Source organism: Ochotona princeps, chromosome 1 (genome assembly GCF_030435755.1).
Source record: "Ochotona princeps isolate mOchPri1 chromosome 1, mOchPri1.hap1, whole genome shotgun sequence".
Classification (NCBI taxonomy): domain Eukaryota; kingdom Metazoa; phylum Chordata; class Mammalia; order Lagomorpha; family Ochotonidae; genus Ochotona; species Ochotona princeps.
In genome coordinates, this window is record NC_080832.1 from 99,175,547 (window position 1) to 99,199,806 (window position 24,260).

General features: G+C 39.6%; 1 protein-coding gene across 1 annotated transcript in view; it reads right to left on the bottom strand.

Moving 5' to 3' along the window:
* TFAP2D (transcription factor AP-2 delta) overlaps window positions 1-24,260 on the bottom strand; it is a 59,947-nt gene that overhangs the window by 32,993 nt on the left and 2,694 nt on the right. Inside the window, exons 2-4 of the mRNA XM_036494065.2 lie at window positions 22,893-22,953; window positions 8,787-8,952; window positions 8,519-8,637 (exon numbers count right to left, since the gene is read on the bottom strand). Of these exons, the coding sequence (XP_036349958.1) occupies window positions 8,519-8,637; window positions 8,787-8,952; window positions 22,893-22,953 (346 nt within the window). The remainder of the gene's footprint in view (window positions 1-8,518; window positions 8,638-8,786; window positions 8,953-22,892; window positions 22,954-24,260) is intronic.

Below are 24,260 nucleotides of genomic sequence, written 5' to 3' on the forward strand. Positions count from 1 at the left end.
ATTAACTTAGTATTGCAATATACCACGTCCTTAAAAACAACAGTTTATGTGTGTTAAACTCCAGTCAAGTATCTATGATGTCCATCTTATTTTTCCTTTTAAGGAAATAACACACATAAACCTACAGAATTATTCCAACATATATCTACTAGAAAGTAAATATGAAAATAGTTTAAAATGTGGATATGTTATACTAAGTTGTATTATAACATCAAATTACATTAAATCCTACACCTGAAGAACAAATTTAATACATGTGTCATAAGCTTTCCAGATGATTCTGGGAGGAATGCACTTATTATACTATGTATCTTATGACTTATGATATATATAATTCACTTACAATGTGGCATTCCCTAGCTTACTGATAATTTTGTTTAAACACTGATATGGCTCTCGAAGTGATAGTTATGTTCTCCATTCAAAATCCTGAGCTTACTACAGCACCTACTTCAGAATAGATACCAGAAAATAGCTTTTAAAAGAAAAATCTTTCAGCTATACTTTTGGCTAATTTTCATGATGACCTGCTGTGGCATCTTGTATAAAGAACACAGTGAAATACTAAAGCAAAAGAAATGCAATAAGAATGAAATACTGTATGAAAAGAGAATATTATCACCATGTAAGTGGAAGAATATCACAGACCATACATGTAAGCAAGGTTTCTCAACCATTACTATTCCCATAACTTAGAAATTTGCTTTGTAAAAAATGCTGAGTGCCTTTGCTTATAATTCAACTTTGGTGCCAGGAAAACCAGGATATCTGCATTTTTGAAAAAAAAAAAGATGCTGAAGCACTTCTCTCAAATCAGGTTTGAGAAACGATTTCCTAGGTGAACATAAAGCACTATGTAGAGATGAACTATTTAAATTAATGAGAATAAAACCCCCAAATAATCTTATAAATAGAAAACAGAACACATGAGTGATTTTCAAGAAAATACATATTATGAAAAAAAATCTATGCACATTAATTTTTTTGCATCAAAGTAAATTTATACTTTACTTCTTTTTTTCCATGAACATTTGGAGTACTTTCATAAAGTCTGATAATGTCATAAACATCTAAGAGTTAATTCAGCTTCCTTCATAATAAAGTAAAATTTCTTTTTATTTATTTGAAAGGTAGAGTGAGAGAGAGACAGAGAGAGAGGAGGGGGAGATGGAAAGAATGTTCTTTGATTCACTAGTTCACCCCACAAATGGCCACAATGGCCAGAGTTGGCCAGGACCAGGCCAAGGCCAGGAGCCCAGAGCTTTTTCCATGTCTCCCATGTGGGTGCCGTGGCCCAAGCACATATACTTTCTCAGGCAAACTAGCAGGGTGGGTGCTAGATTGAAAGTAAAACATTTAGGTCTCGAACTGGCGTGAATATGCAATGCAGGCACACCAGGCAGCTTACCCTGCAATGCTGCAGAGATAGTTCCAGGAAAATTTTTAAATCAATTGAATTTTCAGTGATTAAAAAAAAATGCAGCACCTTATTCAGGTCAGCATTTCAAGGAAATTCTATCAATTTAAACTTTCTTAGTATATTGCTGGTCTGATTATAAAGTTACAACTATTATGGAGAAAAACCTACCAATAATCAATCAACTTTGCAAATCTTTGTATCTTGAAATACTGTTTCTATGAAGTATAAACAGATGTGCCTAAATGTCTGCAGAAGTATTTCTGTGTGAGATTATGTATTGCAGCAATTATTTCTAATAGGCAACAATTGAAGGTATCTAAATATTCAATTGAAAGTGGCTAAAATTATGACTCACTCATTCAATAGAGAATCATGAGTATTTCAAAGAGTTAATGAAGGGTGGAGCAGGCACTTAGCCTACAAGTTAAGATGTCTACATCCAATGCCAGTAGCTGTCTCTGTCTCCTGACTTTTGATTGCTGGTAATACACATCCTTGGAAGCAGCAGCGGTGGCTCATGCAGTGGGTTCCTGTCATCTGCTTGAGAGAGTTGGACTTGTTCTCGACTCTGAGATTTTACCCCTTACATGGACCTCACTAGGGCGTTTGTGGAAAGGAATAATGATTAGGTTCTTCCTAATTCTTTCTTTTTCTCTCTCTGTCTCTTTCTTTCTCTCTCTTTCTCACTCTCTAAAAAAAGAAATAAAATGAGTGGTCTTTTTAAAAAGACTTATTTCATTTTCATTGGAAAGTTAGAAATACAGAGAGAAGGAGAGAAAGAGGAAAGGTCTTCCGTTCGCTGATTTACTCACTCCCCAAGCAGCTGCAATGGCCAGAGCTGCACTGACCTGAAACCAGGATCCAGGAATTTCTTCTGGGACTCCCATGTGGGTGCAGGGTCCTTAGGCTTTGGGACGTCCTCCATTGCTTTCCCAGGTCACAGGCAGGGAGCTAGATGGGAACTGGAATAGCTGGGATTAGAACCGGGGCCCATATGGGAACCAGGTCCATGCAAAACAAGTACTTTAGCCACTAGGCTACTGTGCTGGGCCCAAAATGAATGATTTTTCTAAACAGTAACTTGGAAGGGGATTAGTGTGCTAATCCTAGAGCTGCAAGTGCCAGCATCTTAAGTGGATGCTGGTTTGACTTCCTGCTGCTCTACTTCTATTCCTGCACCCTGCTTATGGCTGGTGAAAGCAATAGAGGATGACTCAGGTCCTTGGGGTCCTGCAGCTCCTGACCCCTGGCTTTGTATTAGATCAGCTTAGCTGTTGCAGTCCTTTGGGGAGTGAATCAGCAACTGGAAGATTTCTCTTTCTGTGTCTCTTCTTTCTCTCTGTAAAATCTTTTACATAAAACAAACTTATAACAAAAGCAAAGCTTGGAAGCACATAACAAAGAATAATCATTAAAATACACATTGGCATTAGATGTGGGAAGGATGGTGACAGGAGGGCAGGAACCTTTTCTAGAAGAGAATTTAAGGTGAATGACTAACAGATAACAGGGACTACACTGGCAGTTAGTCCACTGGGTTCGATTCTACTGGCCCAGAGCCTTTTCCAAGAAACTATTGCTCAGTACCAGGGTGTATCCAAAGGGAATACACGAGTGCTCCAGTGATTGGGTTTGTTCGGGTGGCCATGAGACTGAGAGGATGAATTCACTGCTCTTCTCATGTCACAATTTTAGAAGAAAACTGCAAATCTTTATACTAAAGTAAACTAATGTGGGAATCAAATACAAGGTGAAAGTTATTTCTCAGTCAAAAAGCCTTTTTGGGATGACAATTGTTTCAGACATACAAGAACACTGGGACTCCCTCCGGGCTAGCCTTTTTATTCCCCAGGTCCAAAAAACTCTTGCACACCAGATGTTTAACCCTGAGCAGAACACTTAATCTCACTGCTCTTAATTCTTTTCAGTAGACAATAAAGACAACTTAAATACATCGAACATTGATTCTGGGTTGGGAATCACGCTGAGAGTTCTGCAAACATTCTGATTTAACCCACACAGCAAATTTAGAAGGAGGTAATTTGTAGATGTGAGTTCTGTGCTCAAAGAAGCCATGAGTTTTTTTTCCTAGAGCAAGTTGGAGAAGTGAGTATAAATAAGCTGATTTGATTCCAGAAGCTACACTCCCAACTACCATGCTCTAATGCATTACAGTACTCAATCTTAAATCCCCTCCAGGGTTAACAATTTATAATTCTAAATAAATTTCAAGACAAAGAGATAATATCATTTAGGAAGAAGAAAACAATAAATCAAATAGAATCTGAAGGAATGAACCAATGAAGAATATCTATATCAAAATCTGACAAGTGACAGTGAAAGGAAGAAGGGAGAGAGAGAGAAGGGGATGAGGTGAGGAAGAAAAAGAACATCATTATATTCTCAGAACTGTGTCTATGGACTATATAAGACTTGTTAAAATAACAAAGCATAAAATTATACTAAAAATAAAATTCATAAATAAATTATTGAAAAGGTGAGAAAAAGAAGCGATGAGTTAAAGGCTTGTATTGTGTTAAGCCACCAATATTCGGGGATTATAACTTCTAACATTTTCATAATTATATTAGATACTGAGGTCTTTATACACAAATTTTAAAAATAAGCTCAGCCAGAATAACTAACTAGCTCAAAATCAGACACTGTTTAAAAAATATTATGATGGAGTGTCAAAAGTGTACTATGTCAAAAGTTAATGCATTTTGCAGTTGGCACAATGAGTCACAGGAGGTAAGAAGTGCAAGGCAAGGATCTTATGTTTGTTTGAAACTAAGAAGAGAGCAACAATGACTAAAGATTTACATGGTCAGTGCAGACTCTGCAGAACATTTGTAAATGATATCCCTTGTTTTGCTGATAAATGTTTGCACCCTCTATTGTCTCACATAATTTAAAAGTACCACTACAGAGGCAGTATAAACACTTAGCAGTTAAGATGTCTGCCTGGGGTGCCTGGATTCAATTCCTGACTCTTGCTCCCATCTCCACTTCCTGTCAGTGCAAATCCTGGTAGTCAGAGATGATGAATCAAATAGTTGAGTGCCTGCTCCCCAGGCAGGGAGGTTTGGACTGAGTTCGTGTGTGTTGAGAGCAACTGACAGCACTTGGGTGTGTGACCAAAATGCTTTGGCATGTTCTCTTTGCCTCTTAATTAATTGAAAAGTTATACACATGTATACACACACACACACACACACACACAAGCTTGACTTACAATCGTAACCATCTGTAACTATTGATGTGTAAGTATTCAGAGCTGTGTCTTCAGAATCCCAGACAGTGCCTGATAGAGTTACATGAGCTGTTGCAAATGCAGCAAAATCAACCCCAAAAGCATCTTATTCCAGTAAACAGAATTTTGTGTTTTTAACACCACAAAGTCAGACAGTTTAGAATCTACAGCTGGGAAGAGACGTCATGATCAGGAAGACTGCATCGCCAGTTCCTTGTATTTGCTTTAGCAATCACCGACTCTGTAAAAGTTGTTCTGGAGTAAAACACAGTGTAGCTAGCTACACAAGTGTATAGTTCATATCTAATTATGTAGCAAGAATGTTATGAGTAGAATAATAATGTTGGACAAGTTCTTAGGATGCTTTCTAGAGATAATATTATTTCCACTGTAGAAGGGTCTGGGATTATCTCAATGTTTTTTCAGGAGGTTCAGTACATTGGACTCCCTAACTCTTAGTCACTGCATTTTCCCCAGACTGACATCTCTCTGACATCATAAGTATGCTACTGGATAAAAGAGAAATCAGAGAAATGTGACTAACAAGGAGACAAGAAAACGAAATTGGAACATAATGAAGTGAAGAACATAAAGCACAAAAATCTGTGTCTGATTTCTAGGTATAAATTTAAACCCCCTAAAAATGAAGATACATGAATAAAAAGAGGAAAAGATCCAATGTTGTGCTCATGGAATTTTGGATTGAAATTTTCTTATTTCATTCCAGGTTAAATTTCTAAAAAGGTGCTGGCTTTTCCCAAAATAACTGAATAGGGTAAATACTTCCCAAAGATGCAGTCAGTTGATGGGTTTCCAAACACCAAATGCTAAGTATGGTGCAGTCTGCATAACACAGATAAGTACAAGAAACAGATTTCAGACAGATCTTTGTTGGATCAAAAAGGGCCAAGGTCACAAAAATATGAAAGGGGTGTATGAATTATTTCAATCTCTTGGGACACTGATAAATCAGTTGGGTTACTATTCTGTGCACCCATTATCATCTGCAGGAATTCAAGGGTCAGGAGCTTCATGCAGAACATGGCACCTAACTGGCTGGCAAGGCGAGTCATCAGTTTTTATCACCAACCCAACTGAAATATGGAAATGAGAAACACAGTTGGGTTCCAGAACCCCTGGGGATACCAAAATCTATGGGAGCTCAAGTCCCTTACAGTAAACGCACATATCCTAAAGCATCTGTTCTCCTATACGTTAGATCAGCTGCAGAATTCTTATACCTAATGCAATGTAAGTGCTATGGAAGTAGTTGTTGTAATGCCTTGACCGGTGAATAGCAACAAAACAAAATAGTCTAAATGTTCAGGACTGACAAGTTTTTTTTTCCTGAATACTTTTACTGCATGATTGGTTAAATTCTCAGAGGTAGAACAAATGTGAACAGTGTTGGTTGATTATATTTAGGACTGTTTTCAGCAATGTGTCTGCATTTCTTGTCAGCTCCTGCTTATAAATGAACCTACGTTAATATAAATGGAATATTTTTATTTATCAAATATAAGGTTCTTTACATGTCCTAATATAATTCATGTTTTTAAAAACTCATTTATTTGTTGAATGGCACTGTTACATGGCGAAAAGGAAACACACACACACACAAAGAGACAAAGAGAAAGAGAGATAATCTTCCATCCGCTGTTTCAACCCAAGCTGCCACACTGACCATGGCTGAGTAAAGCCAAAGCCAGGAGCCTAGCTTCACCCTGGTCTCATGTAGGTGGGAATCCAGGAGGTTGGATCATCTTGCACTGTTTCCCCAGGCACATCAGCAGAGAGCTACACAGAAAGTGGAGCACCCAGGGCTTAAACCATTGCCCAGTAGAATTGAATAAAAATATCGAAGAGTACTATATATAGGAATAAAATCTTTAAAAATTGTGTGTCTGTGCATGACTATGCATGTTATTCAGGGTTTTTAAGGTCATGATGTTTCTTGAAGGATAAGGAAGATCTCTTTGTCCCTGAAGCTCCTTTCCACACTTCTAACAAAGAGATTTCATTGTCTATATCCAATCAAAGCACAGTATGTCTGAGAAGAATAAAGTCTTGTTTCCCTACCTAAGCCTGATAGGCATGAATGAATAGAAATCAACTGAGTAGATGTTTTTAAGTAACAGAGGGTTTTTCTTTAAGAGTTGGGGGCAAGACCTCAGAGATCACCCAAGGATTTGCTATATTTGACTTGATATTACACAAATTAATGTTTGTGATGTAGGGTCTCCCAGTTTTGTGGAGAAAGATCTTTCAAGGTTTTGTATTTTCATACTAGTCACAAATTTTACACAGTCAGTCCATCCTATGAGGTGGAAAAGATTCCAAAAATCACTTAAATGAATGATTTTGCACATCATTAAATATTAAAATTATCGGAGCAATTTTAAAATAATACAGATACCTAGGACACATAACTAGACTGAATTTTAATTTATTTAGGGATGGACTCAAGTACCTTTGGAAGTTTCTCAATTGATTTTATGGTGGAGTTGGGTTTGAGAACCTCTCAAGACATACCATCCGCATCATTTAATTGTCTCTATTATATCCTGACACGTCTAACTCTGCTTTTAAGCAACTATATCTTAAAACTTTTATTTAGTACAGGCAGGAATCTGCTTCCCTTTGGAGTCAACCCACTAATCATTTTGTAAGTTTGCCCTTTCTCTAACTTCCCCATCCTGTATATGTGGTTAGATAACAGTTCTTCTATCATATGTCAGCCTTTGGTGTCAGCACACATAGGTAATCACATAAAAATCTAGTGAATAATTAAAATAATACCTGCTGATTTTTAGTTAAAAATTGTAATATTATCATAGTAGCTATCATTATTATTACTAAGGGAGGCAGATTACTCATAATCAGAAAAAACACAAAATAATTTTGTCAAGACAGTTGCCAAGAGCACACTAATTTCTAATGTTGTATAGTAAATACTATCTATTGATAATCTGAAAAAAGGAAACATGTATATTTTTGTACTTTGCTCACTGACTACTTCCTACATTGCCACACACACAACTGATGTAACCTAAGAACCTTCAGGGCATTTTGGTGATTTTTTTGGCAAAAAGATACCTACTTTTCATATTTGAACCAATAGCATTCTGAATTATAGAAGAATTTTCCTTTGACATGGAGATACATGTCCAAAAGTGAAAAATAAATCTGTAATAATGTCTCTTTGAACTATTGAATGAGAATATACAATCTAGATATTACAGAAGAAATAAAAAGGAAAAGGTAAATTGCAAAACAAAATAACCTCTGAGAATATGTTTTTACTTTTCCCCTTTATGTTGCCAAATAATCTTAATCTCTGACTCAATTTGTCAACTAATAAAATCACAGAACTTCATCATGATTTTAGAGATATCTACCAGGATTAATGCAACGCACTTACAGGCACAATATCATGTCTAAATTTTTTGGTGAGTTTTCCATAATGAGTATTTATCCTGTAGATTAATTTAATTATAAATTAAGCCAAACTTATCCATACTCTGCAGCAAACTGAAGTAGAAATGCAGAGATCAATGCAAATTAATTGTTGTTGTCATTTAGAGACTACTTAGGAAAGTAGCTAAGTCTTCAATTGTCTTTTTTCGTATTGCTGTTAAGGTTAGTAAATTAAAGGGTAGTTTACAAATTATTTTTCTTTGATTAAGCCTAATTTGAACAAATATATCTTTTTTAAAAAAGAATAATCAGGAAATTTATTTAACTATTTTGCTCAATAGCACAAAAATTAACAACACAGTCTAACAAACCGGCTTGAATGATTTGCCCATCTCGCATCATTATTTTGCAGAAGTGAAAAGTCATACCTTCAACTAAGGAAGTGAGGAGGGTAACATTAGCTGCTTTCCGTCTTCCTGCTGGCAAGTTTAAGCCAAGCCTATCCAGCTTCTCTCTCAGGCAGCGGCCTCCATTCTTGGATTTTGCTCTATCAAAACCAAACAAAAGCCAAGTTTTCAAAATTCATACTCTAAAGAAAGCTATGAGAAGATTTAATCACATGGAGATTATAACACTATTTAGAAGACATGGAGTGAAATTTGAGACACACAACACCAGAAATCCGCTTTGTCTTACCTTCTCAGAATTCCTCCCAAGAGTGAAGCGTTGAGGCACTCCGGTGGTGAGAGGCGCCTCTTTACCTCAGCAATGGTCACTTTGTATTTGGAAGTAGAACTGAGAAGGGACAAACGGCCAGGGACAGAGCAAAACAAGTCTGTGGGGTTGACCACACAAGTGCCACCTTGGGAGGAAAAAGTATATAACATGTTAGTGAACATGAGAGAAGGTAACAGTATGAGAAGGAGTTAAAATCAAGGAATGTGTCCAGATTGATTAGTAGCAACTATATTATTTATGCTTCACCCAAATCATCACAGTGAACTACTCTGATGAGTTTTTTTTTAATGCTATTTAAAAACATTATCCTTGACAGTATCAAACAGATGTTTGTTAGGGTACAATCTCAAAAAATGTAGTTTTTAAGATAATTGACATTTTATGCAACATAAGCTGGCTCACAGCCTACATCTAACACCATCCACACCAAAAAATTCTCCTATTGCACTACTGTTGCCGCAACCCTGGTTGAACTACCACCTGTGATGCTGGCATCCATATGAGTGTTGGTTCCAATCCCAGATGCTTTGCTTTTGATCAGTCTGTGCCTGGAAACACAGGACAAGGGCATAGGCACCCATCTGAGAGACCTGTATGGAATTCTTTGCTCTTGGTTAATGGGACTGTCCTAGCCCTGGATGTTGCGGGTATTTGGAGGGTGAACTATTGGGTTGAAGATGGATTTTTTTTCTTTATCTTTTTCTGCATTTTCATTTCTCTCTCCTTGTAACTCTGAGTAAATAAAAGTAAATCTTAGAAAAGAAACTCTATAAGTAATTAAAATCCCAAACCCTACAGGTGATTATCAGCCAGATCTCCTTAGCATAAGCTAAGCACAAGACATAGAACATACTGATAGGAACACTTACTAAATGTGAGTTACTGATCATACTATTATTATTATTACTACTGGAAAGCAAAACAAGGATAATTTTTAATAACAAAATTGTCAAAGAAATGTTGCCATGCTTGGATTACTGGAATAGAAACTTTCTGTCTCCAGGGTCCAGAGAGCCTTTTGGGTTTTAATCTCCAGGAATAGCAGAGGACATTCTTTACTCTCAGGCACAGAAACAGACAAGGTAACAGAAGGTGATCATCATTGAGGGTTTCCTGCTGTCCAATTCCTCCCCCTAACATGGTATCAAAGTGTCATTTAATTGTTCTGACCCCGAAGACCAAGGCTGTCTTTTTAAGTACTGAGGAGACTGAAGATACAGTTCTTAAGGTTCAGTGGAAATGCAAATTCAAAGTTTGCTTTTATGAGCATGTGTTTGATCTATTCAGTTACAGGCAATATTAAGTTTCATCTCCAGAAAAGGGTCAAGCTCTATGAGGAAAACAGGAAAAAAGAGTAGATTGGAGAACCAAATTATCCAAAATATTTTTGCTTAAAGTGTGATCCTCAAAGAGCAGATTTCCATTTTCTAGGACTTCCTTAAGAGCGTGGAATCTCAAACCTGTCTCCAGATGCTCTGAGTAAGAATCTCCTTTTTTAAAAAAATTTTCCTTTATTTTATTAATTACATTGCATTATGTGACACAGTGTTATAGGCACTGGGATTCCCCCCACCCTTCCCCAAATCCTTCCTCCATGGTGGATTCCTCCACCTTGTTGTATTACCACAGTTCAAATTCAGTTGAGATTCTTTCATTGTAAGTATTTACCAAGCATAAAGTCCAGCATCTTATTGTCCAGATAAGTTCAACGGTTTCTTGGAGAGACCATCTCTGGTCTGAAGGTAGAGCCAGCAGAGTATCGTCCCAATCAATTAAAAGCCCCAACATAACATCAGCAACAATTTACAACGTTATGGTATTAATTGATATGGTATTGATTAGCCAATATGTTAAAAGGAAAATGCAGATTTTTAACCACATCCTGTGACTTCTTCATTGACATTTCAATTTTGGTTTATATACTACCGGGTTCTATACACCTTAAAATGGCTATAGATTACTATTCAGCTGTCTCATGTCTATTTTAGTTTTACTATTTAGCAGTTTATAGTGTTGAAGCATGATTTTGCTGAACCTGGTTGTTTTTCGGGTGGTCTGAACTGGTTTATAACTCTAACAAGACATGTGTCAACAGTTTAGGTGCAGAACATTTTTAGGAGGGGTGTGCAGAGAAATCCTCAATACCCCAGTGAGGAGTAACTAATCTTTGTGTCCCACCTAGTGAGGTATGAGTGAATCCACGCTGACCATTTCCTGTCTAAAGAATCTCCTTTTTTAAAAAGTACCCTGATGGTGCATGTACTTAACTAATTGACGTTTGAGATGCGCTGGATGAGTACTTAAATGTGCCCCTCAAGTAAAGCTTACTCTCTTTTATTAAGCACCATGTAGAGTTTGCCATGTTGGTAAAGTCTCTGGTGTTTGGACTTGAGTTTGTTCCTCAGGTTTGAGGCTAATCAACCGGAGGGAAGGGCTGGCATTACAGTTTAGTGAGTTAGTCACTGTCTATAGTGGAAGTGTTGAAAATGAAAGTGCCACAGGGAATTGGATGCCCTCGGAGGCCGAGTACTCTGAGGTCACCCACCCCCAACCGGAGCTTCCGCTGGGGATGGAAGAAGTCCAAACACTATCGTACAGAAACCAACGTCATTGGAAGGACAACCAGAAGCCCTGAGCGGTCCGCAGAAACAGAAGAACAATAAACGTCCTTTGGGACCAGGGAGGAGAGCTTTCTCTGGTCCGAGCCTGGCTCCACCTCTGGACCCCCACCCTCCCTCGCAATGACCATCAGGATTGCTCCGAAAACTCCTCATAGCAAACAAACAATCATACAAACTAAAAAAACCTAAAATAAATAGACAAATAACAAAAAGTAGAGCTTGGAATCTGACAGGAAAGAGCTGGCATGGATTTGCTCATGCCTCGCTGGGTGGGACACGAAGATTAGTCACTCTTCACCATGGTGTTGGGGACTTTCCTGCACACCCCACCCCCCCCCCAAAAAAAAAGTTCTGCACCTTAATTGTTGACAAATGTCTTGTTAGAGTTACAAGCCAGTCTAGATTATCCTAAAATCTGCCAAGATCAGCAAAATTATACTTCAACACAACAAATGGCTAAATACTAAAATGAAATAGACACGAGACAGCTGAATGGTACCTTATAGCCGTTTTAAGGTATATAGCAGTCGGTCCTGTATACAAACTAAAATTGAAATGTCAATGAGCAAATCATAGGTTGTGGTTAAGAACTTGTTTTTTGTTTTTTTTTTTTTAACATACTGGTTACGCAAAACCATGTCAATTCCATAATGTTGCAAATTGCTGTTAATGTTATATTGGGACTCTTAATTGACTGGGATGATATTCTACCAGCTCTAACTTTGGACCAGAAATGGTCTCCCCAAGAAACTGTTCAACCCATCTGGACAATAAGTAGCTGGACTCTATGTTTGGTATATGTTTGCAAGGAAAGAATCTTGATTGAATTTGAACTGTAATACTGCACCAAGGTGGAGGAATCCACCAGGGGGGAGGGGCGTGGGGAGGGGTGGGGAGATTCCCAGAGCCTATGAAACTGTCACATAATGCATAATAATTAATTAAAAAAAAAGAAAATGAAAGTGCCAACTCAAGTGTCTACTAGTGCACTTGGGGAAATAGTAGCAGATGGCACAGGTGCTTTGATCCCTGGAAACCCATGTGGCAAATGAAGAAGGATTTTTGGACTCCTGGTTTGACCCCCAACCAGCCCCAGATTTATCACTATGTCTATGGAATGTTTTCTTTTTATTGATAAAAAATTATCCAAAATGTTATTAGAGAAAAATCACCAATAATTTACTCATCTAACCATCTCTAATCATCTACCCTTTATTCACTAGAAATTCTCCTGTTCTTATGGGCAAGCTTATTCTGAGAAGCACTTAAGTCTTAACATTCTCCCTCAACAATCTGAGTCTGAAATTCACTCTGAATGCACCCTTCAGTACTCAACCCCACCAAATAGGAGAGAGGATAGTAAGAACCACAGCATGTTGGTTTCTCATAGAACAAGTGTTCTGGATATATTCCTAGGAGTGCTATTGCTGGATCATACGGTATGTTGAATTTGAGTTGTTTGAATATTCTCCATACTGATTTCCATAGAGGCTGTACCAGCCTGCAGCCCCACCAGCAGTGGAGTAGGGTTCCCTTTTCCCCGCAACCTCACCAACAAGTGTCGTTGGTGCTTTTATTCATGTGGGCCAGTCTTACTGGCGTTAGGTGGTACCTCATTGATGTTTTAATTTGGATTTCCCTTATTGCCAGGGAACTTGAGCATTTTTTCATATGTTTATTTGCCATTTGGGTTTGTTCCTTTGTGAAGTGTTTGCCCATTTCCCGTGCCCATTTCTTGAGTGGCTTGTTTGTTTTGACATTTTGGTTGTTTTGTAGCTCTTTGTATATTCTGGAGATCAGCCCTCTATCACCTATGTCGTGTGCGAAGATCTTCTCCCATTCTGTGGGTTGCCTTTTTACTTTGTTGATTGTTTCCTTTGCTGTACAGAAGCTTCTTAGTTTGATGAGGTCCCAATTGTTTATTTTGGTCTTGATTTCTACTGCATCTGGAGTCTTTTTTAGGAAGTGAGGGCCTACCCCTAAGTGTTCCAGTGTGTTTCCAACTTTTTCTTCCAAAAGTTTGAAGGTTTCTGCACTCCTATGTTCATAGCAGCACAATCAGTAATTGCAAAAACATGGAAACAACCAAAATGCCCATCAACAGAGGATTGGATAAGAAAGCTATGGTTCATCTACTCCATGGAATACTACTCAGCTATTAAAAAAAAACAAAATGCAGTTCTTTGTGGCCAAATGGGCCAAACTGGAAACCATAATGCTAAGGGAAATGAGCCCATCCCAAAAGGTTAAATACCACATGTTTGCCTTAATTTAAGATGATATGATGTTATGTATAACATGTTATGTTTTGAATGTTATATGTTGTGTATAAACTAAAATTGAAGTATAGGTGAGGTGGTCACAGAAGGTGGCTGGGAACTCGCATTTATCTTTAACATATTGGTTACTCATTACTATGTCAATTAATTCCATAATGATGTAAATTTTTGCTGATGGTATGTTGGAGCTTTCAATTGACTGGGATGATACTCTGCTGGCTCTGTCTTCAGACCAGAGAGGGTATACCTAAGAAGCCGTTGAACTTGACGGGACAATAAGATGCTGGACTCTATGTTTGGTATACACTTGCAATGGGGGAATCTCAACTGAACTTGAGCTGTGATTATGCAACAAGGTGGAGGAATCCACCATGGTGGGAGGGTTTGGGGAGGGGTGGGGAGAACCCAAGTATCTATGTAACTGTGTCACATAATACAATGTAATTACTGAAGTTAAATAATAAATAATTAAAAAAAAAAAAAAAAAAGAACCACAGCAACTAGCCCTCTGCAAGCTGCAAGTCAGATCCTGCACGTGTAGCCAAATTTCCCACGCCAGTGCTTGGAAACTTGATCTCAACTAAAGTCTCCAAGCAGCCACAGTCTCATTTGTCACACTGAAATAATTTTTTTCCTTTACTTATTTTTAAAAGGATTTCAATTCAGTACACTTTCATCCTAAGGTTTTTTTTTTTTTTTTTTTTTTTTTTTTAAGGCAGAATTGCAGAGAGGAGAGAGAGACAGAAATCTTCTACCCACTGATTTACTCCTCACATGATTGCAATGGCCAGAGATGAGCCATGCTGAAGCCAGGAGGCAGGGGCTTCTTCCAGTTATCCCACATGTGTGCAAGAGCCCAATTACTTGGGCCAGATTCCTGCTTTCCTGAGACGTAAGCAGGGAGTTGGATCAGAAGGAGAGCAGTCGAGACATGAATGGCACCCATATGCAATGCCAGCCCCATAAGACAAAAGCTTAGTTCACCATACCACAGCACTGGCCTCGAAAGTCATTTTCTTATAGTCAGACTTTGTAGTCAACACTATGGGAAACAGAGAGTTTGAAGCAAACAAAACTAATAGCATCAAAAAATGTTCCTAGGGATGGGTATTGTGGTACCGTGAGTTAGGTTACCACTTGCTTCATCTCATATTGAAATGGCAGTAGGAGACTCCACCACTTCCTACAAATGCATACTTGAAGGAAGCAGATAACGGTTGAAGCACTTGAATCCTTGCCATCCACAAAGGATACAAGGATGGTGTTCCTGGCACCTGGTTTTGGCTTGGCCCAACACTGACCATTGTTATCACTTGGTGAGTGAACCAGTAATGGTTTATTTTCCCCCTGCCACCTCTCTCTCTTTCAAAAATGAATGAATAAATGAATCCTTTTAAAAATATTTTTTCCAGATTCCTGAGCTTACGGCTACCATTTCACTTTCATTAATTCTTTGCTTTGCACATAGGTTAAACAGCATAAAAAGGAAACATTACATGAATTCTCACAATTGTTAATCTCACAAGACGAACAGAAAGTTAAGTTTCACATTCAGTCATGTGAGAATTACTGTTCCCAGTACTTCAGGATTTACATCAACCTGAGCAAAAAATTATTAAATAACAACAAAAAATAAAAGTCTATATCCAAATTCACATACCTCTGTGTTGAAAACAGGTCTCTCAAGAATCATAGGCTAATTTATATCCCTCCACAAACACTTCTCTCTTACACATCTGCCAGTACCAAACTGAAGACCTTGTCATTCAATTAGTCTGAAATTTATTATGACTAATGCAATATAGAGACTCAGTATAAATACCTGTGAGTCTTGCTTTCCCTACTGCTAAGGGAAATGGGATAGACATAGCTTTACTCGATTCATATCCTTACTAACTTTCAGTGAGTTAGAAATCTAATAAATGTAGATGCAGAAGACTGTACTTCTGTAAAATAAGGAATTAAATCAGACTCTATTTTCAATTGAAAAAGGGACCTTTTCTGGCAAAACAAGCCCATGTACTGAAAATCAGCTGCCTCCAGAAGAGCTACTGAGTCTGTTATTTAGCCATGTGCTAACTCACTGCACCCTGAGTTTTCTTTCCTGGAGCCAGGTTGGGCTTCTGGCTTATGCTCAGATAGGCATTTATTAGGTAAGTAACACAGGCTGCATATTAAGAGTGTGTTTTATGCACACATAAATTGCCTGAAGGATTTATTTTGTATTCAGGATTAGCCATCAACTCTAGAGTCTTTTATTTTTTATGTCACAGTATCTTTAAAGGGAATTTCTGTTGCTTTGATACTTGGCATTGCTGCAGCCTTGGGGAACTCTCTCATTCTGGCTAAAGATTTGGCAACTTGTAGAGTTTACAGCAACATGGGGAACCAGATATCTTTCTTCTTAGTGGTTTATTTTTAGAGAAGTTAAAAAAAAAAGTAGCAGGTCAATGTAACCAGAGGTTTGGTCTTGGAATAAGGGTATGGAAGGGTGAGGCTTTTCAGAGGGATTCAGATTATCTATGGCAATGCCATGGTCTGAAAGAAGGAAAACCATGAAACAGTGGGCCACAGGAAGCCAACATTCAGTGGGCATCTTAAGTGTTACTAGTCAAAGTTCCTCATAACGACTGTGTTGTGTGTTAACTCTTGTCGACATTATTTGGTATTCACTACTGATGCAGCACCCCAGTTAGGGGTGACTTTGGTGTCACTACTGGGAGTTCATGCATAATTTCTCCAGAGTTCATGTCTTTTTCATGTGTAATGCGCAGAAGCAATGCTTCCATGGAGGTGGAAAATTCAGAAATAGGGCTTTTTACAACCAGGAATGCTACAAACTGTGATGTGTAGATATGCTAACCATGTAAAAACTTGGGAATTATCTCAAAGTCACTTGTCAAGGAGCTAGCTTTGGTAAAAGTGCTAACTTTCCCATAGCCACAGGAAGAAGTCAAAGACTAACTATGTATGTGACAAAATTAGGTAGAAAATGCATGATGTGTGGGGCAGGCTTTTGGTCTAGCAGTTAAAATACACATTAAGATATCTGAGCGCCGTATCAGAATGATGGCATTCTCAGTGCAGTCTCCTGTTAACGCAGACCTTAAAAAGTACCAGTGATGGCTCAAGCTAATTAGGTTCCTGATACACTTGGGAGACAGATTGAGTTCCCAGCTCTTAGCTAGCAGGATGTGAGCATTTGAGAATCATACCAATGGATTGGAATATCTCTCTCTCTCTCTCTCTCTCTCTCTCTAATCAAAGGTTATACACAGAGTAGATCTCCCAGTTGCCATTCATTACTAGACCCCATTCTACATGAGTAAGCCAGGGCTGGGACTGTGCTCTTTTCCACATGGCTGGGAAATCTGAGGCAAGCTCTGCAGGCCCAGTTTAGGATAATGGGAAAGCACTGGGCACAAGGAAGAACTTGCCCAACTACGCACCGACGGCAACTGAAAAAAGTAACTTTCTGGGTCTTATTCTATGTGAAAAATGAGAATGTTCACATCTGTCCCACATACCAGGCCAGTTTCTGGACGGGGAATGGACTCACCTATGTTCAGCAACCTAAGGGTCACATTGTGTTGAGCAACTTCGCGTCTCTGCGTGCGCGCTGTGGTGCGCAACTAGCTAAACCTCCCAGTGCTGCACAACTGGATTGGAAAGCCAAGTGCGGGCGGCGCCTGGGCTCTGTTTTCGTCTAGGCATCCCAGGTAGGGTGGAAAGAACTGGGAAAACCACCACGGCCGCTGTCTCTGAGCAGCTGCGGTTCCCCATGGGGCCCCTAAAGCTGCCTCTGAGCCACAGGCCCCACGAATCTACATGTTCTCACTCTCAAAACACGCCGGATTGTGGCAAGAGGCCTTAGCTCACTCCCTGGGTGCGATCATACTTCCCGGCGGGCTTCCGCGCGCGCGGTACAGATGCGCGCCGCCTCTCCAAAGCCGCAGCACCGCCCCTTTCACGGCCGAGCCGGTGTTGACATAATTAGACCAAATCTTGGGAGCAAAATAAATGTTCTGTTCGCCTTACAGCCAAACAGCTGTTTACAATTCAAATGAAAGAAATACAAACGGCAGGATTTTTTTCTCCCCTTCTTCATCTCCAGTGATCGCCCGCTTTTTCATGACACATTAAAAATGTTTAAGCGATTACAGGAGTTTCCTGTCCCTGTGTGTTCTATTGCTTTTCTGCGCGGCGGTACGCGTGGGAGCTGCATGTGTCGGATCTTTGTCGGCGGCTTCCGCTGTAGCTCCTCGCCTTCCTCAATTCTCTTCACTGTGATATCTAACCCCCCCCCGCCCCCATGGCAGCAGATAGTAATTGTACTTATAATAGCAAAGGGGTGGAGGCCGAATTGCAATCAAGTAGGTCTCTGAGGATGTGTCAGTAGCGAATTGTGCTATTGGGAAGGGTATTATACCGCTTCAGGTGTAACTGGATTACTGGGGCTTCCCCCGTGCAGATTCCTGGCAGAACAAAACAAAAGGAGATCTACAGGGAGATAGCGGCTGGTTTAACGTAATGGTGGGTATGTAATGTGTTGGGGTTGAGGGCGATTTATTCCCATTCTCCGGTGCAGAGTTTGTTTTTAACTTTGGGTGTTTTTTAAAGCAGTAAAGAAACTCGAGAAAATGAGAATTGATCTTACCCCATCCCAAACTTGCAACCAACTGTGCCTCTTAATACCTTGGTACCTGAATACACGACTCCATATAAAGAAGATTGTGTTGCAAATCTGCTGCATCTGCATTTAGGGACCCAGGAGCAGATCACCCTCCAGGTCGATCTCTGTTTTTATTTTCACCCACAAGGCGTGAGCCTCAGAGTCCGGGGTGGGGGTTGGGGGTGGGGTTGGGGTGAAGGGCGGGTGGGAGGGCGGAATTTGAGGAGGAACAAACTTCTCACCTCCTTCGTCCCATCTTACTCCTTGCAAAGAGTTACTGAAAGAACCTATAGCTTTCGCTAACTCCCATTCCAAGGCTCAGGGCTCTCCCTAAAGCTGGAAGACAGAGGCAGGGTAATCGCCTGCAGGTGCGACTTGCAGGCTGCCACGAGTGTGGCAAAAGAGGAAGGGGAGGTCAAATTCATTCTTCCTGTTCTGGCAGACTGTGCTGCTGAAGCCCGAGTTGTGCTTTTAGGAAACATTAGAAAAGTTAAATCAGATCTGACAGTGTTTGTACGGCCACATAAACGCTTCCACCTTGACGTGCTGGTCACTCTAAGCGATCTGACAAACTCAGGCTCCCTTAAAACGTGCGGAGTTCAGATCATATTAATTCTCCAAAAAATGTTTTGATTCAAAGTAGTTTGTATTTTATGTAGCCACCGGCAATGAAGAAAACGCTTCAGCCTGCCAGTGGCCGAGTCCTCTCCCTCTCTGCGTGGCCCAGAGGCTATGGCGGTATTTAAGCTTCTGAAATTAGCCTGGGGCGGCGAGGCAGAATGATCACAAAGCGAAACAAGGGCGCTTCCCTCTTCACTGTTTTTTCATCCCCCCCCCCTCTTTTTTTAGCTTGCCTTCCAGATTTCATAAAAGAGACTAGGGCCAAAATGTCACTTTCCATTCACATATAGAAACAAGGGCTCTTCTTTTCTCACCTTCCTACTCTACAGCTCCTGGCCCAGCTGAACCTACCTGAGATTCCAGTCCAGACCCACTTAGCTTCCTCCACCCTTTCCTCTTCCTCATCATCACCATTGTTCACTTATTATTAAATACACAGGAAATGAAAGGGACCCAGGCTTTACAAAGGCAAGGGGGTTGTGATTCTCATGAGATGCACCAAGAAAAGGGCAGTGGACTTTTTTTCTCTCTCCTTCCTTCCCCCATCCCCCTCTCTCTTTCTTTCATTCTTTCTCTTTCTTTCTCCCTTTCTTTCCTCTTTCCTCTTTCTTTCTTTTCTTTCTTTCTTTCTTTCTTTCTTTCTTTCTTTCTTTCTTTCTTTCTTTCTTTCTTTCTTTCAAAGACACAGACAACTCCTACTCCTGTAACTAGAAGCCTCATTTCTTCAAGAGATGCCTTTTGAAACACAATATCTGAATATTCAACGAAGGAAAAACTCCACTCTGTACGTACAACATTAATATGATCTCTGCAGAATTTGCTACTCAGAAATATTAACATATCAAAGCCGACGCCCCAGGCGAAAGAAGCTATCGATACGCAAGCACAGGGTAAAGTAAAGATTATTGGTTCTGATGGTTGGAGTGGTGGAGCTGCGGGCAAAATCGCGCACACCATTAACGGAGAGTGAGCGCGCTGGGAGCTGAGCCTCCGAGTCAGTGGCAAATATTTTATGTAGGTGGTAATTACCTCGCTTCTGCCTTTTCTTTTACGCTTTCTTTGGCTACCAGCCCTTCATTACAGGCAAAACCGATGTAATTGCCACTTAACAAAGTGACTCAGGGAAATGGTATTTTGTTCTTTGCAGGTAGAAATGGCCAAATTTAAAGAATAACCGATGCACCAACCCCTCTACACTTCTGCAAGCCAAGGCAACCTCTCCCTGATGAAGTTTTGGGGCTGCAGAAGCATGTATCTTTCTTCAAGGATGTTTGAGAGTGTTTAGAAGTGAACTCTAAATTTTCCTTCCAGTTGGAAATTCTGGAAATCATTAGAAACTTACTCAGGAATGTAGCAGGAGAGAGAAAAATTGGTGAAAATTACACTTTGCAGGCAATTATATTTCATGTGTAAAACCATCTGTAAGTCATGAAGTGGGGAAAAAACACACATGGTCTCACGCAAGCTGTTAGACAATGTTAGATGATGTTGAGCTCTGTGGTAGATGACATTAGGGTAGAACACCTGAGTGAATATACTGTTGATTTTTGAGGAACAGATGTGACCTGAACTATTGATATTAGGAGTCCTGCACATAACCCTGACAATAAAGAGATGCAGCTTTTTAAACATTTTTTTTTTCTAAAAAGGGGAGTCTAAAGATGAGGAACTGGACCAGCTCTGGAAAAAAAATATGCACCCCCTACCCACACATTAAGGGAACTTCTCCTTGTTATCCTCTTGAACATTGGCGTAAACATTGTTTCAGAGTAAACAGACACATACAGACACACACTCTCCTCCTCAAAGCACAAACAGGTTAACTGGCCTTTCTCTGAGACAGGTGGAAATAGAACAAACTCAAAAGCTAAATTCTGAATTTAGTTTCAGGGGGTTTAATCAAACAACATGGACCTACGCCTCAAATTGCATCTTTTCTCTTTAAAGCACTGTTGTTAAATCATCAGGTTTATAATAATAGATTCAGAGGCTCCAATTTAAACAAAAGCAACAAAACATCATCTAAGTCAGACAATATCCGTATCTCTGATAAGATCTCAACACAGCTTGTAACATCCTCACAGCGTTCGCCTTCATTGAAAGAATGGTAATGGGTGAAGGGTGTTGCTCATTGTGCTCCAATATTCCACTGACTGCATGGCTTTCTCTTTCACAACTCCTGTCCTTGGCCTCAAATAACTCCCACCTCCTGTGACCCATCATACAATTGTTTGCAATCTTCAAGTGAGCGAAAAGACATTTATCATAGGAAGCAGAAATTGATTGCAAGAATCGCAGCCGAGCGCCAGCCAGTCTGTGGGAGGAGCCGACCACCGTCCCTAATTAGCGGAGCTGTTCTTCAGCACCACCATCTCCGTGCGCCCCAAGGACTCGCCTTCATCGTTAGTTTTACCGGCCCTAACACACCCTTCAGACCCCTTACCTAGTCCTCTTTCACTGTATATATTTATCCCCATCACTGTGTTTCCTTATTTAAAATTGGTAGTAACCAATTTTAGACTGATTTCATATCATTTTAATATAGCTCATTACTCGCCTAGCTGGCAAATGTGATATTGTTTATTTTTAAAAACGTTTGTGGAGCAATACTATTAACTTAAAAAAATAATTTCCAAATCTCTATAAGGTAAAAGAGAGTTGAAAAATGCTTTAAAATAGGGTGAAAACTTCAACTATCCACCAACAATATGCCAAATTCCAAAAGAGTCCTTTGTTTTCTTTGCTCCTGAATTTAAATAGACTTTCACACTGTAGATCAAGTTGTAAGACTTAGAGTTTTAATAGTAAAAATGTACTGCTTTCTACCAAATACAGTTCTCTTTTAATAAAAAAAACAAACATTTCAAGAAGCTTTGAAGAAGAAGTAGAAGGACTATGTATTTGGGACCATCAGAAGGCACTTTGGTTACCAGACAACTGTGACCCTGGAGCAGGAATTAGTCTTGGTGAATAGGCCACACCTTATTAATTCCTATGAAACTGGGATAACAGCTGGTCCCTCTTGCCTTGCCTGCTCCTCGGGTTGCTCAGCTTGCTAGGAAAATAATCTTTCGAGGCTCTGAGTACAGTGAATGGGGGGAAGCTAGCAAAATCTGAACTGTCTGAAGGCCCGAGAATGTCATCATTCAAAATCTTTTGTCAAAATGGAACATTTGGGTTGCAGCTCCTTCAGTGCCTGAGCTGAAAGCAACAGCTCTGTTCTCTCTTAATGCCTTCCCCCACCTCCCAACTCCATGAGTAACTCTGGATTCAGATGTTTTCCTCAACAGATGGGAAGAAGAAAGCTTTATCCAGTATAGTTAACACCACCGCCTCCTCCCACCTTCCTTTAAAGAAATGTTCTGGACACTTAGAAAAAAAATAAGGGTGACTGGAATATTGGTGTTTCATTAGGCACTCATAAGGCCTCATAAGTGATCTAGCCTTTCACAGAATCACTCAAAGCCTGAAGCTAACACCATCACCCCAGACACCCAGGCTGTGGCTGGCACATTTAGGACTAAAAGAAACCAGAAATTCTGCTCCAGGATGTGGTATTGATGATGGGAGGAAGGGGTGTGAAAAGTGGTTTTTTTTCTCTCTCTCTCTCTTTTTTTTTTCTTTCTTCTGCCTCTTTGATTCTGTCACTGTTCTGTGAGGAACAGCAAGTATCTCCTATCACAGGTCTTTTAGGCACAGCCTGGGTTTAAGCTTCAGCGATAAAAAGGACTTTAATGTGGAAATGCCATGTAAGACTAAATTATTTGCTTTCTTAATCATCATACAGGGAATCTGATATTTACAGCCACCACCAATAGGTCTTCAAAAAAAACGAAGTAGCAGATAATAGAATTTTTCCGGTTCTACTTACCTCTACGTATCACTCCACCTTGGCCATTGAGAACAAGTCCACACTGGGCTTCCACAGAGCCCTTAAGACAAAAGGAAACAAAATAACTCAAATAGATAGTAGTAGGCATGACTGTTACTTTACCATGGGTAAAGTCTTTCAGGTTGACCTATTCTTAAATCCTATTTCAGTAGACATTTAAAAGCATCCATTGAGTTGACACATGCTTGCAAGCAAATAGGATTTGGAGGAAAACAATCCAAAAACTGTATAACTGTCAAGGTACATATTTTCCACCCCCAACCATGATTTAACTTCAAAGTTCTTGAGAGTCTTTCATCTTGGCATACGAGAATGAAAAGCTCTTTGAATCCCCATCAAGGCACACCATCTATACAGGCAGTGTATATCCAGCACTCTCCGGGTGAAGTAAATTATACCTGAAGTATCAAACATAGGGCTATGGGTTTCATGGAGATTCCGCAGAAGCCATTTCATCTGCACCATTCAAGATATCTGATGAGGATTCTTATTATTCCAACTCTAGGGACATGTTATAGTGCTACCCAAAATGTGTCTTACAGAGGAAATACCTTAGGTTCACTTACTACCAATCTTCAGGCTCCTATGGATTGAAGAGTCATGTAGGTTGGTAAGGTAGGAAAAATTTGCTGATTTTTTGATTAAGAAAAATAAAAACAATTTTTTTATTTCTCTCAGTGTCTGTCTTTTTCACTCTGAAACGAAATGTGTTAAAGGCTCATTTTCCTTTACAAACAAACGAGGTATTGGACATGAAAGAGGCCTTGAAGGGTGTTAACCTACCCAACAGCCCGTGAAGAGTTAAGTAAATGCGGAGAGAGTCGGTGCATAATAAAAACCCACTTTACAAAACAACCTTTACAGCCCTGGCTCGCTTTTGCCTCCCCATTTTCACCATATTGAGGCAGGCCTGTAAGACCCCCCTTTTCAACCTACTCACAAGCTCTTTCTTATTTTAAATGTTCTGCCTTAAAGTGATTATCAAATCAATATGAAAAAAAAAAACCTTGGAGTCTGAGCATAAATTAAAGCGGTGATGGGAAAAGGTGTGACAGTTTCCTTTGTTGGCCATAGCAAATCTTTTTAGGGGACTCAAAGATGGAACTGAAACCACAAGACGGTTTGCATCTGTCAGGCAGACTTAGACTGCCCTCCAAACCATTGGACTTCCATTTAAAATTCTGTGCAGGGAAAAGTATATTTACATTTGTTGCATTTGAAATGAGGCATATGCTGATGAATGTTTTAAAAAGGAAGAAATAAAAGGAGAGAGACGGGTTTCTCCCGCACACCCCCTCCTCATTTTTCTTTTTAAAAGTAGCCATGACTTTCTGTTGCTTTCTGCTT